This window comes from Macrotis lagotis, chromosome X, assembly GCF_037893015.1.
Source record: "Macrotis lagotis isolate mMagLag1 chromosome X, bilby.v1.9.chrom.fasta, whole genome shotgun sequence".
Classification (NCBI taxonomy): domain Eukaryota; kingdom Metazoa; phylum Chordata; class Mammalia; order Peramelemorphia; family Peramelidae; genus Macrotis; species Macrotis lagotis.
This window is the reverse complement of record NC_133666.1, coordinates 441,574,366-441,588,420: the sequence shown is the minus strand read 5'-3', so window position 1 is coordinate 441,588,420 and position 14,055 is coordinate 441,574,366. Positions and strand designations below refer to the sequence as shown.

At 33.8% G+C, this 14,055-nt stretch overlaps 1 protein-coding gene across 1 annotated transcript in view; it reads left to right on the top strand.

The window, feature by feature from the left end:
• The window catches only part of DSG4 (desmoglein 4), a 31,609-nt gene that overhangs the window by 3,184 nt on the left and 14,370 nt on the right, over positions 1–14,055 (top strand). The window contains exons 2-6 of the mRNA XM_074202071.1: positions 84–239; positions 1,121–1,265; positions 7,835–8,001; positions 8,455–8,589; positions 10,075–10,260. Of these exons, the coding sequence (XP_074058172.1) occupies positions 84–239; positions 1,121–1,265; positions 7,835–8,001; positions 8,455–8,589; positions 10,075–10,260 (789 nt within the window). The remainder of the gene's footprint in view (positions 1–83; positions 240–1,120; positions 1,266–7,834; positions 8,002–8,454; positions 8,590–10,074; positions 10,261–14,055) is intronic.

The window sequence follows — 14,055 nt, the reverse complement described above, 5'->3', positions numbered from 1 at the left end:
GAATAGGTAGAAGTAAACATGTCATGAGTCATGATAATATATGTGTTCTATCAGAAATCACAAAAATACTTACTTTCTTACAGATACGATCAGATTGTGAAGCTAACCAGAAGATTACATATCGAATCTCTGGGGTGGGGATTGATCGACCACCTTTTGGAGTCTTTACTATTAATCCCAGAACTGGAGAAATTAATATAACATCAGTGGTTGATCGAGAAATAACCCCAATGTTCTTGGTATGTAAAATCAGTGTGCTTTGGTTCATTTATTTGTTTAAACTTTTCTCACTGGGTTTCTCCTAATACCAATGAAATCTCATACCAAATCTGTACCAAAACAAAACAAAAGAAAAAAATCCCTTTCATAATGTAACTCAGATACATTTTCTAAAGGCCAATTTTGAGTGATAATGTTTCACTCCAAAATTAAATAAATAATCAGCAATAAAGAAAGTTGTGAAAATACAGCAGAATACACAAGGACTTCCTTTTCTACTAGTAAGTCAAGTCATTCACCAATATATAAATTATTAGACACAGAAAGTCACAGAATCTCAGTTTTAGAAGGAATTGCAGAAGTTATCTAGTATAACCAAACCTGAATATGGATTTATCCTTCAGCATCTCTGATAAGTAATCATTCAGTTTCCATTTGGAGACTTCCAGTGATTAACTTCTCTGTCACATTATTTCATTTATTATTTTCTCTTTTTTTAATACTGAGTCCCCATACTCTTCAGACTGGAAGGGCAGCAAATCACTTACAGGCTAAATCCCACTGCTGATCATCAGGGAAGTTTTGATCTGCCCTGTTTCCAATCTATTCTGGTTCCCTCCTTTTTAGGGATTCTAGTGGTTCTCTGCTGCCAAAGGCTCATCATATTGTCAGACTTAATATAGATACCAATAGGCTTTAGCCCTACAGCAACTCAGAATTCCCAACCTCAAGTGATACTCCAACCTCACCTAGTCTAATAACAATGTATGTCCTATCACACTTGGCAATTCATCTATTCAGACATTTATTCATTCAACTTTCTATATGTAAAATCCTATGCTGCATTTCATTGACTTCATTTTCTTTTATGAATAATTACATTTTATTACTTTTGACCTAGATCTATTGCCGTGCTCTGAATTCTCGAGGTGAAGATTTAGAAAGACCACTTGAGCTTAGAGTCAAAGTTATGGATGTAAATGATAATCCTCCAGTATTCACACAAAATGTGTATACTGCCAGTATTGAAGAACATTGTGCTACAAGTAAGTATAACAGTTATTTTTTCTGCTTAGTGACATTATGCCTTTCACAGCTATCATTTTGGCCAGAAACTTTAAAAGATTTTAAAGTTTAAGATATGAATGGAATAAAATAGAGAGGGAAAGTTAAGTTATGGAAGTTATGGAAGAAATTCATCTTTTCAAATAGCATCTGCAATGAGATGATGTTTAGTATGATTTTTAATATGTTCAAGAAAAATCAAAGTCAAAGAATAGAATTACAGTTATAAGCATTAAGAAGACTTCTCTAAAAGTTTGTATTTAAGAAGACAAATTTGAAACAAATAGGTCTTATGCTAACAGGTAAAGAACACCTATAGAATGTTTAGCAACTTGGGAAATTACTCAGAGTTAGAGTTGATCAAGATATTGGATAAGACCTCTACTTTCTCTATTTCTTTCTTGCTTTTTTGTTTCATTAAAAGACCAATGATTTCATTATGTGGCTATTTCCTTTATCAGGATAGATCACAATCTCCTCTATAATATTAACCATATTTTTATTATAATTTCTTATAGTCAAGAAATTTCATGACTGTTGGCTCACCATTTGGTGAGAAGTTTCTCTGAATTTAGGAAGGCTGGCATTGAACAAATACCATCCAGGCACTGGATCCATACTCCAAATTTTCCCAGACTATTTATTACAAAATTTGTGTTGCCCTGGTATAGCCTTCAAGGGCACAGTATCACCTTCATGACATAAACATCATAATGGAGCTTTAGTAGTGATTTATGACATCCAGAAGAAGATATTTTGCTTTTTTTATTTTCATATTTTCTTTGTATACCTTTTCTTCCTGAGTATCTTACTTTCGAACTTTATAAGTTTGAAAATACAACTTTGGATTGAATACTAGATTTTTGAAGTAAGACAACATGGGTTTCGGTCCTACTCTCCTAAGTAGCTGTGTGACCATGGGACACAGCTCCCTCCCAGCCTTAGTTTCCTCATGTGTAAAATAGAAGTCATGAAATCCTTCTCAGTGTGACCCACAATAAAATGAAAAATGGAAAATATTCTGAAAACCTTAAACTGACTCTCCTTCTATATTTCTTTCATACTTCTTACTTCCATTCCTTTTCTCTTTCTTGCCCCTCTCATCCCTTTCACATGACCCAGTTTCCTCTGAAGTAGAGAATGGAAAGAAGAGAAAAATAGGAAGGGAACTCAGAAACAAAGAAAAATGGCTGGGAGATGAATGGTTCAGAAAGGGGAAGGAAAGAGAAAGAAAGAAGACAGGACAAAAGAGAGAAGATGCATGTAAGGGAAATTGAACCAGGGTACAGTTATATTATGTGGTGAATAAGGTTATACATACATTTTAACTCCCATTTTACAATTAAAATAGAGAAAGAAAGGGGAGAAATAAAGACTATTAGAGAACAAAAGTGTGAGAGAAGAGGGAGCTTCTAATAAAGGAAAGGAAGTTGAAATTCACAGTCACATCATTTGGGGATCTTATTAGCTGTACTTATGGTATTGATGGCTCCTGTCCCTCTCTGTTCAGGATCACTGCTCAAGAAGGCAGTTAGACAATCTTCCTAAGGGAAAGTAGGGCAACACTTTTTTGATGAGGATGAGGATGATTATAGTAACCAACATTTATATGAGGCTTTAAAGTTTATAGAATAATTTACAAATATTTGTTCAAGGATGTTTCGGAACCAGCTTATATGGGTTCCTTGGAGTCACTGCTAATTTTTAGTTAGAGCAGTTACATCTTAGAAATTGACAAATGCTACAAATTAGAGATTTTTAATTGTATTATTGATTATTTAGACTTAAAGTTATGGAGAAAATTTAAATAATGCAGACTAAACTTTAAAAGCTATATTTGTGGGTGCGGGTGTGCTTGTTGTGAAAAATTTATGTGCACACCACTGTAAATCTTTCATCTTCAAAACAACTCTGAAACAAATGTCTATAGTTATGAGACTTGCCTATAGGTATGAAAATAAGGCTGAGATTGATGAAATGTCAGACTCTTGGGAAGGGACAATGGAAAAAGTATTTTTTTTAAATATTTCATTTGATCTTGAACAACAACTCTGTGAGTTAGAAGTTATTTGCTATCCTCATTTTACAATTAAGATAACTGAGGCAAATATGGGTTCAGGTACTTTCCCAGGGTCAAATAAGCTACTAAGTATCTGAGGAAGATTTGAACTCAAGTCCACCTAATTTCAAGCCCTATCAAACTCTATCCACTGAACCCCAGCTACCATGCTCACATAGATTAGGAAAAGCAGTATGCTATATTATGAACCCATGACTTCCTAGTTCTAAATCAGAAATTCCTTTCCACTATTTCATCCTTTGACTCTGCCATATGTCTGCTATGTAATCTGGCAAGGCATTTTACCCCAGAACCCCTGTCTCAGCAAAATGGAGATAATGATATTTGCTCTGTTTATCTCACTGGACCATTCTGAAAACCAATCCAATTCATTAGGCATTTAGTAAATGACTGCCATGTTCATGAAGAAATAAAAAGATCAGTAGAATATGATTAACTTGATGTGGTGAGATAAGTACTGGACCTAGGATTGTGTCAACTCTAACACTTACTAGCTGTGAGCAAATCACATATCTTCTTTGAGACTATTTCTTTATCTGGAAAGTTGGAATACTATCCCTTGAACTCTGGGGCAGTTAGGTGGTACAGTGGATAGAGCACTGGCCTTGGAGTCAGGAGGATGAGAGTTCTAATTCAGTTTCAGACATTTGCTACTTACTAGCTGAGGGACCTTGGAGAAATCACTTAACCCTGACTGCCTTGCATCCAGGGTCATCTCCAAGCATCCTGATTCATATTTGGTTACTGAATACAGATGGATCTGGAAGAGAAAGTGAGACTGGTGACAGCAAAGTATTCCCCTCACTCAAATTCAGTTCATATGCTTGTCATGGCATCACCTCCCTGATGTCATGGTCTTTTCAAAAATGAAGGACAAACATTATTACCTTAGAATATATTGAATGAGGAAGGTGTTATACAAGCTATAAGTGCTTTAGGAAGGTGAGCTATTTTTATTTCATTCTATTAGGTGTATTTAGACATGAAGTTATTATGATATAAAATGGAATATAAGTACATAACAGATGGATAAACAAGGCAATGAGGCATTTAAGAAATAGGAGACATCACTTCTGGTGCAATGGATCAAGGGCTTCTTGGAAGAGGTAGCATTTGATCTGTACCATGGAAGAAGAAGAAGAAGAAGAAGAAGAAGAAGAAGAAGAAGAAGAAGAAGAAGACATGGCAAGGGAGGATAGTTCTAACAAATGAAGTAATATGGGGGAAAGCATGGAGGTGAAAATTAAGTGATATATATTCTTTAGAAGAAAAATGGTCACATTTAACTGAAATACAAATGACATAAAGGATAGAAATGTAAGGGAAGAATATAAATGGTAGTTCTGATAAGATTATGAAGGGTTCTGAATGCCAAGATAGGAGTTTGTAATATATTGGTCAATATATACATTTAATATACGTTAAATATACATTTAAGCCCCTATTTCATGCAAAGAGCTTTACTAAGTGTCATGGATACAAAATAGGCCTGCCCTAAAGAAGCACCCGATCTAATGGAGGAGACAACATGTAAACAATTCTGTATAAATCAACTGAAAGAAGGATTAGTTGGAAATAATCAACAGAGGGAAAGCACTGGCATTAAGGGAGATTAGGAAAGATTTTCCATAGTAGATAAAATTTTAGCTCTATTTTTTTATGTAAGAGAATCATTTTGCAATAGAGGAAAGATTTTTTTTAAAACAGAAAAGAGAATGGAACAATCAAGATCAAATTATACAATCATCATAGTGCAAGATAGGTTTGAGTGGGAAGAGAATGAAAGTAAGGAAATTATTTAATGGGTTACTACAATAATTCAGGTAGAGGCTAATGATATTCATAGTAGAATAGCAGCAAATAGGTGTGGGAAAGAAAGGATGAGTCAATAGAGAAGTAAAATCAATTAATGCTTGGCAACTCATTGGATGTTAAGAGTGAAGGAATGTAAATGACATTGGGTTTCAAACACCAATTACTAGAAAAATGATAGTGGAGTTCCAATATATAGAAATCAGGCAGAAAATCAGGTTTATGAGGAAAGATGGTGAGTTTAAAATGCCTGAGACATTGAGATAAGAATGTCCAGCATGAAGTAGAAACCTAAAGAGGTTGAGACTAGAGATTTAAATTTAGAAGTCTTATATGAAACCATTAGAGTCTACATTAAGATTACCAAGGGTATGATTGCCAGGAGAATTTTAAGAAGGAAGAAATGTTTAAATCAAAGAAACTACAGAGTATAGCACCTATGCTAGGTACTATTTTTTTTTGGTCTTTGCAAGGAAATGGAGCTAAGTGACTTGCCCAAGGTCACACAGCTAGGTAATTATTAAGTGTCTGAAGTCAAATTTGAATTCAGGTCCTCCTGGCTCCTCCTATGCTAGGTACTAGAAGAGAAACAAAGTTCAAATTAAAGTGTTTTCTGTTCTCAGAATTTACCAGTTGAAAGGGATATGACACACAATTAAAAATGTAGTACAAAAAAACTGCACAATAAATATAAAACCAAATGTTTTGTGAGATCCAAAGTGAAAAAACCATCACCAATTGATGTGATCAAGGAAAGGTAAGAAGAGGAGATGGGAATTGATATTGAATTTTTGGACTTTGATCAATCACATTTATTATTGAAGTGAGGTCAAAACACGTAAGAACTGAGAAAAGATCATGTTTCAACAGTAGATGTCATAGAAGTTAAAATGCCAAAGATGAAGTGGCAAGTCAGCAATAAGAGACTCTATCACTCCTGTACAGGCCATCCTTTCTAAAATTTTATCAAAAGGTTGAGAAAGATAGTTAAGAAAGTACTAGGTTCAAGGGGAGGATGTTTAGTACATTGTCTATCCAACTATATTTATAAAAAGAAGGGAAAGAGTCAATGAAGAGGAAAAGATTGAAATCAAAAAATAATCGGATTCTAATCTTTTTAATGAATTCCATGAAGTGGCTGCACATATTCAAATTTGCAGCATTCAAGGTTTATAATTTTAGAAAATATGGAAATTGGTTTCAGCCCAATGGAAATCTGCATCCCGAATACAAATAATGCAACCACTTCACAGGATTCATTATTTACCCTAATTAGCTTCTACTGTAGTTAAGGCATAGTTGTTGGAGTAACTTCAAGGAGAAGACAGGAGGGAAAACGACTAAAGGTACAGAAGGGTGAGATGTTACCTTCTTGGAAAAAAAGATGAAAGGCAATTTTTCTTCTGAAATAAAAGATGGTTAAAGAGACTTTTTAAAGTTTGAAGAAGATAAACTGAAGGAGCTCACATCAGATTGTCCCAATCATCTCAATAAAGTAGAAGGGAAGAATATTTTCTGAGTATAGAGCAAAAAGGGTAGAATTGGAGGCAGACTTAAAAAGAATGTCATGTTCAGAATACCCAGAGAAACATAATAGGATATTGATATATGAATAAAATATTACCAAATAACAGATGAAATTAAACAGCATAAATGTATATGGAATATCATCATCAGTATGGTTTTGTGATTCTCTCCAGTGATGTTTGGCAGAGCCAGGACAAGGAATAGTGAATATTTGGAGCTTACTGGGTATAAATAATTTCAGGAACCAATAATCAATACATGCATAGCCAAAAAGTAATAGGGTTGCTTTTTGAGGAGATTCTGGAAAACATTTGACCATACAAGTCAAATGTTTGCAGATACTTGAAGTTGGTAGGAAGTGTGGAAATGGAGGCTATTCTGTAGGGAATACCTCATTAACTTAAACTAAATTCACCTTTGGTAAATATCTTTGTGTTTCATGTTTCAATGAATTTTTAAAAATCATATAATCATCAAACAAAGTTATCTTTATTGTATTTCTCAAGGAATCTTGTCTAAATTTTGGCATATGCTTGAGAAATGCCTTGCTGGAAAAGAATCTTTATGATATATTTTGCTACAACTTTTTTGTGATGACATTTGTGCTTGCAATGACCAAGTTGAAGAGAGATTCCCTGTAGATCTTGATTGTTCTCCAAGTATTTCTCTTTATGAAAGACATTGTGCTAATAATATCTAGCAATAAATAATTGCAGAGGCTCTTAAATGAGATCTATAAACCTTCAAGCAGTTTGGCATGACTATCTACATAGGAAAAAAAATTAAGTTGATGAAAAATGTCTGTTGTTTAAAAGTTGTAAAGATAAACTATAGAGCTATCAAGTAGTAGATAAAATCAGATTCAGAAAAGCGATTCTCTCATTGGTTCCTTCATCAAGAATTTTGTGCAATTGGCACCCTCTCTTTTTGCTCCCATCACCTGGAGTTGTCGAAGCCAAGTTTCACTCTCTTTGAGGAAGTAGAAGATGCACTTGAAGAAAAGACAGATGCTTTAGGGGAATTTAATTGTGATAAATAAAATAGTAAGATGATCATTTATAATGTTTCTGTGAATTCTTTGCAATAATCTAATCAATTAAAAACTTTCAACCACTTTCTTTTCAATTCTAGACACACTGGTGATAAAGTTAAGTGCTACTGACGCAGATGAAGAAAATCATTTGAATTCTAAAATTGCTTATAAAATAATATCTCAGGAGCCTGCAGGTTCACCACTGTTTATGCTGAACAGATATACTGGAGAAATCCGTACAATGACAAGCTATCTTGATAGAGAGGTAAAGCCTTTTATAAGTAATTAGATCTCTCTCTCTCTCTCTCTCTCTCTCTCTCTCTCTCTCTCTCTCTCTCTCTCTCTCTCTCTCTCTCTCTCTCTCCCTCTCTCCCTCTCTCCCTCTCTCCCTCTCTCCCTCTCTTTCTCTTTCACAGACACACACACACACACACACACACACACACACACACACACAAACAAATAAAATCCCTGATTTTTGAAAAGACAGAAGATGACCTAGTATGTCTATCTCTCCTCTTATCCCAGGGCAGAAGGGAGGGAGGTGGGTGAAGACAGTGGAGTGGTCCCAGAAGCAGGACTTTTCAATAAAGTTCATATTCCTTTTCCTTATTTAAATCTGTCCTAGATCTATGAGCAGAAAAATTAGTCCTAATTTATCAATCTTCACCCAATATATGACACAATCCATAATTCTTCTTTTTCATCATCATTTTAGGAACATAGCACTTACAACCTCATTGTGAGGGGCTCTGATCGGGATGGAGCTGCAGATGGGCTGTCTTCAGAGTGTGATTGTAGAATCAAAATTTTAGATGTCAATGATAACTTTCCAACACTAGAACAAACTTCAGTAAGTTTTATTCTTGTATATATATTATCATTCACAAGGAGGAATTATGCATGCTTTTCTAGTCATTTTTGAGCATGGTTCTTATGATAGACATTTATAAAGTTTTAATTTTCTGAATATTCCTTGGAATTTTTTGTGAAAAATGGGCTTTATAAAATTACCTTCATTAATTCATCCAACCAATAATATTAAATTCTTATTATATTCAAAACATTAAGAGATTAAAGATTCACTTAAATATTAAATCTGTGAGATGTGTCTATGTCCAGACATAACATAATTATATTAGGGAGATTATGTCCAATTTCTTCATTTTAAAGTGATATACTGAACAAAATAAAAATTGCTTTTATTAATACTGCTTATAAAAACTTAACTAACATCTTTCATTTTATATAGAATGGTTTTAGGAGACCTGAATTCCAGTCCCAGATGCAACATTTATGAACTATGTGATCATAAGCAAAGCAGAATTATGCCTGGGATAACACCTAGATACAAAATTTTCCAATAATAATTTTTAAAGATTGTATGATTTTGAACATTATATTCTTGTTTCTATGACATGCACCCCAACTGAAGAGCAAGAAAGAATAATAGAAAATACCAGAAGTTATGGTTAAAAATACCTATTTGAGGACAACTATAGTAATAAATTCCTCCATTGCACTCAATTGAATTTACCTCACTCCATGAACCACAGACTAGCTTTGAGGAAAGGCAGTTTTTTAAATTATTTAGTGTTTCATTTTTTCCCAATTATACGTAAAAATAATTTTAGCATTCATTTTTTAAAATTTTGACTTCCCTTTCTTCCCACTCCCTTTGCTGAGAAGACAAGCAATTTGACATAGGTTATACATGTGTAATCATGTAAAACATATTTCCATATTAGTCATGTTTTAAAAAAGCAAAGACCCCCAAAGTACTGTTGATAGATGTAGGAATTCCATAATCTTAAATAGGAAAACATTATACCTTTCTTTCTATGTAACTGGTTTCCTTTGTAATTCAATGTGTTTTATTTTATAACTTAAAAAAATTCTTCTGAGAAAAGATAGGCTTCACAAGACTACCAAAAAAGTAATGACATTAAAACAATTCAGAATTCTTATTTTTAAAATGAATTTCAAGCTATTTGTTGTGATTGCCAAAACTGCTGGTTAAACATCTGAGGCAAAGTCAGTAATATCTAAGACTTTCAAATTCATCAATAAAATGGTCATAATAATAATATTTTCACAAATTCTCTCACAAAGTTTTTGTAAAGGGTAAATTTTGTAAAACTTTACTTAAAACTTAAAAACTTTAAGCAATTTTAAGTTGCTATCTACTACATGGGCTTGACTTAAAGAAAGTATTTCATAAATCTTAAAGTGATATTTAAATGTGAGTGAGGATGATGATAATGATGATACATAATATGTTTCCCCTTTTCAAAAAACAGTTTAGTTTATGGCAATATTGTTAATTCTGTTATTTCAGTATTCAGCAAGTATTGAAGAAAACTGTTTAAGTTCAGAATTGATACGATTTCAAGCAATTGATCATGATGAAGAAAACACAGACAACTGGTTGGCTGACTTTTTCTTTGTCTCTGGAAATGATGGGAATTGGTTTGAAGTGCAGACAGACCCTAGGACTAATGAAGGAATTTTGAAAGTTGTTAAGGTACTGTTTGGATGTCACCATATTTCATTTCAAAGATTTTTTTAATTACATTCTGCAAAATTATGTCCTTTGTTCCCTTAACACTATGCTTTTCAATCAGTCAAGAAAAAACAAAGGATTATCTCTCCTTTTATTTCTCTTTCCTCACCCCAGATTCCATTTCAGTCAATTGTTCCTTGGCTCCAACTCCTAGTTAAAAATAAAAAAAAAAATCACATGCTCCTGTTTCAACATCAAATGAGCCACTCTTGTGCAGAGTAACTATTCATTAAATCAACCCAAACATTTATTGAGAACCCACAATGTATAAGGCCCTTTTAGGGGGGGTCTTATGAGAGGTTCAAAGAAGTCTAGTACATGATCCCTACCCTCAAAGAACCTGTCTAAATAGGGAATAAAGCAAATGACTTGAAAAGTTAAATATTAATACGGGTTAAATGTCAGTATAATAAATGTTACAAGGTAAGTACTTAACAATGGTCAAATTGTCAAAAGGGTAGTATGGTTATTAGTTCAAAGAGGGTAAGGATAGACTTTATGTTAGGAGATAGGTTGGTACTGAAGCATGTGTAGGATTTACACAAAAGTAAGAAGGAATTCAAGTAAAAGAGTATTTTAAAAAGGTCTTAGATGAGACAGTTAGGTGGTGTGGTGTGGTGGATAGAGCACTGACTGGAGTCAGGAGGACCTTAGTTCAAATCCAGCCTCAGACGCTTAATAATTACCTAGCTGTGTGACCTTGGGCAAGTCACTTAACCTCATTGCCTTGCACAAACAAAAAAAAAGGCACAGATTCAAAGGAGGAAAGAGACTGAAAGGGACATATTATGAAAGTCTGCATACTAAGCCAAGCATCAGTGTTTTTTTTTTGTTTTTCTATTTTTATGACCAGTATTTAGCACTGTGTTTTGCACACAAGAAGCATTTTTTTTACTCATTCATTCCCATAGGCAATGGTAATCATTGAAGGATTTTTAAAAGAGAAGTAATATTATTTAAATTGTTTCTTTAAGAATATTGGTCTGGCAGTGATTTGGAAGGTTGCTTTTGTTAAAAGATAATTTTATGTGCTCTAATAAGAATAATAATAATAAAGTATTGAAGTTTAAAAGCAAGTAAATGAGAAAAGCACAAAGACCTTAGTCTATGTAATCCATTCAGCAAAGGTATAATGATTTACTTCTTATCATATGATCTCACCATTTCTAAAAATGTACATATACATTTTTAAAAATTTTTTTTTAGGTTTTTGCAAGACAAATGGGGTTAAGTGGCTTACCCAAGGCCACACAGCTAGGTAATTATTAAGTGTCTGAGGCCGTATTTGAATTCAAGTACTCCTGACTCCAGGGCTGGTGCTCTACCAACTGTACCACCTAGCCGCCCCTGTACATGTACATTTTTGACATGCATCTGTTTCTACTTCTGCTGATTTAATACCATGGCTCCCAGTGGAAAGTTGATCTGAGAAGACTGGTCTCATTAAAGAGCTTCTGCATAGTTAGAGAGAGAGAGAGAGACAGACAGACAGACAGACAGACAGACAGACAGACACAGACAGACAGAGACAGAGACAGAGTTAGGAGGATTTTTTTCACTATTTGCTCTTAACCTGCTCAAGCAAAGGGTTTAAATATAATTCTATAATCTATTGTCTTTCCTGATCTTAGACTTCTCATTTATCAGGCTCTGTAATGGAGAATCCTGACCAAGAGTCAGGACAAGCTGGGTTCATTGATTTGTGACTCTGTACAAGTCATCTCAAGACACTCTATAGGCCTGTAATTTGCAGATCATGCATCTGTCTTCATTGGAAGAGACAATTTACTACATGAAAGTTCCTAAACCAATGAAAACACAGCATAAGACCAAAAAAAAGTACTTTGTATCTTAATGGACCTTTATAATTTAGGGCCCATTCAACAAAGAATAAAATACTCAGTAAAGAGTCCAGTTTCACAACACTTTTCTTTCTAATAAATTCTCTCAGGGAGATCATCAAAATTCAGTATTATGTAAATAATTCATGATTAATGAATTTGTTGAAATGAGAGGCTTGGACTATATGCCTTATAAGGTCACTTCCAACTCCATGATCTGAGTGTTTTGGGAGCCCTGGATAACAAAAAAGCTAGTTCTGCTTGATATCAAAGCATTTGTTTAGGAAATCTATTTAAAAAACGATACTTAAATTAGCATTTCAGTTCGCTGAAACAAAATTATTGATCAATCAATTTTCTTTAACCTCTTTCTCCTTCCTATTTTTTCACCAGGCAGTTATTTTGTCAGGATGAAACAGCTCACACTAACTACCCCATTTCTCAAAAACATTCATATTTCCTAATTTTCTCAACTTCCTATTTATTTTTTGTTTCAATTTTCTACCCTGATCACAGTTACTTTTGCAGGGTAAGAGTCATAGTTTTGTATTGAAAAGAACTATATTCAAATCCTGACTGGACTATTTACTATGTGACCCCATAGGTCAAGTTATTTTACCTTTTCTGAACACAGTTGCCCTATACATAAGATAAGGAGATTTGGACTATGCATACTCTGAAATTCCCTTCCCAGTTTCATAGGATCTCATAGTCCAATGAAATATTTACAAGTCAAATAATATCACCTTCCTCATATCCAGGAAATCCATGGTAATGGTTATTTCTCCTGGAAGATGACCCATTCCTTTGTGAATGTGACTTTTGATGGAAACTTCTTGCCCTGTCAATGTGGTGACATGAATTCAACTAATCAACAAGCTTTTATTAAGTGCCTTCTATGTTAGGATTTGGGGATATAAGGATAAAATCAAGCAGTACCCACCTTCAAGGAGTTTACATTGTATGGGAGAAATGACACCAATTCTTCAGGAGTCGACCTTAAACTTTATTAGTCTTCTTTATTACAAAAAGTGTGTGTGCACATGCATGCATGCATGTCTGTGTGTCAAATATTTCTACTTCCAGAGAAAACTGCTGTACTTTTTATATTCTTTTATAGAATCCTAAGCCTATATTCTTTATCCTTGACAATAGAGAAGCAGCTAGCAGGGAGAAAAGGTCTAGAATGCCCTAATTCCATTTTATAAGTGCAATTTGGAGAAAGAAACACTCATCAAAAATAAATAAATAAACCAAAGAAATTCCTTCCCTAGTAGAGAATACACATTAAGATGTTTAAGCCTTTAGGATGCTTGGGTTTGGAGTTTTTTTCTGAAATAGGACACCTAGATGGTACAGTAAATAGAGCACCAGATAGAGTCAAGAAGAAATAAGTTCAAATTCAGTCTCAGAAACTTCCTACTGTGTGATCTTGAGCAAGTCACTTAAGCTCTGTTTACCACTAAAAAAGGAAATGGCAAACCCTCATTATCTTTACCAAGAAAATCTCATAGAAACAGTCAGTCATGAATGAAATGACTGAACAAAAGCATTTAAAGTTCCAATAAAATCCAAACACACCACACAAAATATTATACTCTTGGAAAGATCAAAAGAACTTGTACTGCAAAATAGTTATCTTTCTTTGTCTTTCTTTTTTCTTTGTTTTGTTTTTTTACTCAGATCTTTGATTTCATCAGTTTAGGAAATCACTACTGAGGAATTTCTATCCATGAAGATTGTTACTATTATTCAGTCAAAAGAACTGAATGTAAACCTGATTTGCATAGTTTCCTGATTTTCTTACTATGGCTTATAGACAATAAATCCCTATAGAGCAGGAAGTCTTTTTTTCCCTTATATCTTCCATACCAGCACAGCACTAGAACACTCCCAGAATACTTGTTTTTTGATT